The sequence below is a fragment of the Aulostomus chinensis genome, chromosome 8, assembly GCF_037954235.1.
Source record: "Aulostomus chinensis isolate RoL2024-O1b breed Wild chromosome 8, RoL_Achi_v1.0, whole genome shotgun sequence".
NCBI classification, from domain to species: domain Eukaryota; kingdom Metazoa; phylum Chordata; class Actinopteri; order Syngnathiformes; family Aulostomidae; genus Aulostomus; species Aulostomus chinensis.
The window spans coordinates 1,734,637-1,739,463 of NC_141327.1; the positions used below are offsets into that span (position 1 = coordinate 1,734,637).

The window sequence follows — 4,827 nt, forward strand, 5'->3', positions numbered from 1 at the left end:
ACAACACCAGGTTGGACGCTCAGGACCACAGATTTCCTAACCACGCCGCTGCGTTGAGTTTCCTGAAGCTGCTGCTTCATTGTGCGCTCGAGATGAGGGATTGTAGGAAGTTTACTCTGCTCAGGCTGCTGCAGTGCTCGGCCTTCCTCAGCCAGAGAGGAGAGAGCTGGACAACTGCCTGGAGGACTTACACAACACCGAGTGTGTGTGTGTGTGTGTGTGTGTGTGTGTGTGTGTGTGTGTGTGTGTGTGTGTGTGTGTGTGTGTGAGTGAGTGAGTGTGAGTGTTACACTTTCGAAGCTCAGACACAGAATGAAACACCTACCCAAAGCCATTTTGTTCAAACGTGTATGAATTTATTCTTTCTTTATGCTTCCTCTTTTAGTAACATCTTTGTTTTAATTCACAATAAAAAAATAAATTCCAAATCAGCAAATGTGTCACACAATCATTATTTCTTCCTCTCTGATAAAAAACACAGAACAGGCACAGTGACAAACTGAACAAGGAAACATGGTATAACTGGCACTTTGGCCATCCGACAGTGACCTCACTGTCATGGCCACTGGCGAGCCCGGCGGCTCAGTTTGACCTCCTCCTGCAGACCGAGGACGAGACTTCACAACAAGATGACACAGAATGTTTTCATCATCACACCACTTCAGTTATGAAACTGCAAATTTCTCAAAGGGGCCATTGTGTTCTCACAAATTAAGAAATGAAACTGTAAAGATGAAGCAAGGCGAGCTCCCTTTGTGATTCTATTGCTTCCTACACTTTGTGTGCTACTGTCTTGCCTCCACCGCCTCGACTGAGACCTCCTTCCAGTCTTTATCTGCCCTTGAGTGATGAGAGCGATAAGAAAATGGTTCTGATGGGTAGCAAATAAGTCTGTGTTGCTTTTCTGACAGGTGACGTGTGACAACTCTGTCATCGCCTCTGTCATGGGGGAAGGTACGATGAATACTGAGAGGTGTAGAGGTCAGGTGACTTCCTCCTCCTCTCCTTCCTCTGCTTCCCGCTGTCCCTCTAGACATCTCCTCTGCTTTTGCCACTTCAGGCTTTGTATTGAATCTCACCCTTCTACCACCTCGTCTCCATCAGTCTGTCTGCATGTCAGTGTCGCCGTCCTGCTATCTCTGCTCTGACACTCAACAGACTCTCATTGCTCTCTTAGTGTATTTACAAATCAGACAAGTTGCGCCTGTCTGTCCATCTGGCGTCGCCCGCACATGAATCACTGGAGTGATAAACCTGCTGACGTATTTGCCTTTTGCAGCACTGCCAGTGTGTGAATCCATTCATCCTCATTTAGCCACACTCAGACAGATGCCCGTCCTCGGCCGAGCCACTGCGCCCAGGCTACAGCTCAGAATGTGTGACCGGCTCCTCGCGTTTGCTTCTGTCCGGTTTCAGCGAGGTTAGTCAGTGGCAGGAGGCTGCTTCGGTTTCTGTTTAGGATTGTTTTGTCTCCGTATTTGCACGACCCACAGAGACAAGAAAGATAGAGTGACTCAGGAGACATTCAGTGAATTTCTTTATCAAGGTCTTCATCTGCATTCAGACAATCTTTTCACATTATATCAATATGTCACAGAAAGACATCCAACAAGCAAATATGTGGCTTCCTGACAGGAAGCATTCGTTCCCTGCGGTTGTCGCAAACGACACCATATTTACAGACGAAGGTGGATGATGGGAGTTGAAAAAGATGGATGTAAAAATAACTAACAGGTGGATCTATTACTTTTCTCCTGCATGTGTTGTCATTCTTTCCTCTGAGGTTTTTCTTAACCCTGAACTCTCCCCTTTTTTTCTTCATGATACTCTTAATCTGTTCCCTCCTTGTCATCTTCTGCCCTGTCCTCTCACCTCCATCTGGCATTTCTTCCCCTTCCATTCCCCTCTGTCCTGTAGCTGTCACTCACACCGAAGCCTGGCTCTGTTTTGCCTTCTACCCTGTAGAAGCACAAGCCTTCACAGTTTTCCTGGATCAAGATGAACGGCTGTACTGAACAACAGATGTGTACTACACATTCACAAGATTCCTATTTACACGACACTTTAAGTGGTTACAGTATTTTCATTACTGTGCTCTGTTTCTAACAGTAATTGTAGTACTTCTAGCATTATAACTAAAGTCGAGGTGACAACATTAACATCATCAGTCACAAGTGTGATCAGATGGAGCTGATATTAGTGATGGACTCAGCCCTCCAAGCCCTGATTGCAGGGAATCATGATATCATACAGGCGTGACACAGAAAGCCATACCTGCACAGTATTAGAGATAAACATGACCTTAGCAGCCATGAAGTGTTAAGCCCTGTAGATAGATTCAGAATCTAACCATCCCTCCATCTCCCTCGCTGAGCCTTGAGGATTGGCAGTCAGCAAAGCGGGCAAAGAGGGTGTAAAGAGTCTAGCAGGGGTCCTCGCAGCCTTTAAAACAGACCGGAAGGAGCGAAGAGTCTGATTCAACCGAACAGTAGCTGGAGCTGGAGGGTGAATACCGAGAGAGCCAGTAGAGACAGGCAAGCAGGGCCAGAGGACGAGGGAGAGGAGGAAGATGGCGGCAGCTCGAAATCAGGCGGACATTCAAGCTCGAAGCATCGCAGGGTGACACCTGAGTCCTCGTTGCCGTAGTTTGCCCAGTACTCTTCTGGGTCAAGCTTGGGCAGCGCCAGCTCTTCCTCCCCCAGCTCATACTTGACCACCGATGTGGTTGTCGATGGGCCTTTGCCATACAAACCAGCCTTGACAGTCTCGGAAGCTTTCTCAAAGACACCTTTTGTGGATGACTGGGGCTTGTTTTTGTGGAACCACCAGCGGGTTTTGGTACTGAAGGTGGTGGTGGTAGAACCAGCAATGGAGCCTGGGTCGGGCAGAGGGCAGAGGGCAAAGTCCATCTCACGAAGAAAGCGAAGGTCCTGGCCGCGGCGTGTGGAAGGGGAGGCACAGATGACCTCAGATGAAGAGACGCGGGCCTCGCGGAACCACTCCCACAGTGCGCGGGACTCGCAGCCGCAGGACCAGGGGTTGGCGTTGAGGCGGAGGAACTCGATGCCTTGTGTGTCTCTCAGGGTCTGGCTGGGCAGCTCAGCCAGGGAGTTGTTGAAGAGGAAGAGCATGGTCAAGCGGCCGAGGTCTCGGAAGGCCCGGCGGTTCACCTGCCTGATGCGATTGTCGTGGAGGAGCAAGCGGTCAAGGTTGACCAGCCCGTGGAACACGTTCTCTGAGATGGTGCGAATACGGTTGCCATGAATGAACAGCTGACTCAGGTTGATGAGGTCAGAGAAGATGTCATCTTGCAGGAAGTGAAGATTATTTTCCTAAAAGAAAGGACAACAGCTTGAGAATTACATGAAGACATTTTAAGTCTGGGTGTTCGGACGTGTGTTATCTGCATGCATTTGAAGGCCCAGCGCCCCTACCTGCAGGTAGAGGAACTGCAGGCTGTACAGCTTGCGGAAGATGTCGTGGGGCAAAGCAGTGAGCCGGCAGCGGTGCATGTGGAGGCTCTGGAGCTTCTCGAGGCCGCGGAAGGCTCCCCCCTCCAGCCTGTGAAGGTTGGGGTTGTCCCCCAGGTCCAACTCCTCCAAGTCCCTCAGCTCACTGAAAGCCCCCGCCTCAATCCACGTGATGTTGTTAGCGAACAGCCACAGAACCTGATCAAGGAAAGAACCGTGAATTCGCTCTGCATGGAGGTTCTTTCACGTCAAAACGCGTAAAGTGTTTTAAACCTGAGTATAAACGCCACAGGATCTCACCTGAGTCCCGAAGCCAAAAGAGCCAACTCTAAGCTCCGTGATCCGGTTGTTCTGGAGGAACACGCGCTGCGACTCAAAGGGCACTCCGACCGGGACGGCGGTGAAGTTCTGCGCCTGGCAGCTCACGGTCATGGGGGTCGGGTAGCACACACACAGGTGCGGGCACGCCGACGCCGGAGCTGGCCTGCCGAGGACCATCCACACCACCAGCCAGAGGGAGAGACCGCCTGGAGGAGTAGAGAGGGAGGAGGGGGGAGGAGGAAGAGGGGGGAGGGAAGGGGTGAGTGGACGCTGTCCGCAGTGCTGAAATCCTCCGTGTCACCATGAACGCAGTAACTCACGGATACATTTGTATAAATGCTTGTGAAAAAAGACCCACATGCTGTCTGTCGTTACTGCATATAGCGAGTATTTTAGCTCAAACTGCATTTGGAGGGTTTCCGAATCAAACAGCGGACGCTTTACAGCCCGAAGTTGCTGCATAAAGAGAAGTTTGTCCCGTTCGTCAGCTGAGGAGAAGAAAGCTGCCAGGCAGGCGCCGCTCGTTCGTCTCAGCTCCTCTTTGGTGAGGCAGCGAGGAGAGAAAAACCTCCCAGTCCCGCTGCGCCTCCTCTCCTCCACACTCACTGTTCCCACCAAAGCAGCTCCTCAATCAGGAGCTTCGTCAGTTCTACTCGAGTGCTGAAGAGCGTCAGCTGTTTCCAGAACCAAAGAAGACTGAGACTTACTTTTGCAGGTGCGCACGATGGAGCATCGTCGGCTCCGAGTGATCGAGGAGGTTTCCATCCCGAACCAAAGCCCAAAGCGAGTTAGCCAAGAGGGCGAAGTAAAGCCTGCTATCTCCGCTGATGCTCTGGTTCCCGAGTCGGAGCGACTGAGAGTGTGCCGACTGGTGGCTACCAGTGTCCCATATATACTCCAGCATCCAGTTCTTGCCTACTACAGTGGGCACCGTGGAATCTCCTACGTCACCGACTCGGGGTCATCAATGAGTGAGGGCGGTAAGGAACGGAAGAGGGAGGGGCCGACCGCAAGGGATTCTCCTGGAGAGCTTGTA

At 51.3% G+C, this 4,827-nt stretch overlaps 1 protein-coding gene across 1 annotated transcript; it reads right to left on the reverse strand.

Moving 5' to 3' along the window:
* Positions 1–357: 357 nt before the first annotated feature.
* rtn4rl2a (reticulon 4 receptor-like 2 a) lies at positions 358–4,827 on the reverse strand. The gene is made up of 4 exons (XM_086210026.1): positions 4,499–4,827; positions 3,771–3,997; positions 3,435–3,668; positions 358–3,332 (listed from the first exon to the last, which is right to left on the reverse strand). The coding sequence occupies exons 1-4, from the start codon at positions 4,554–4,556 to the stop codon at positions 2,478–2,480; spliced, it is 1,374 nt and encodes a 457-aa protein (XP_086066152.1). The 5' UTR covers positions 4,557–4,827; the 3' UTR covers positions 358–2,477.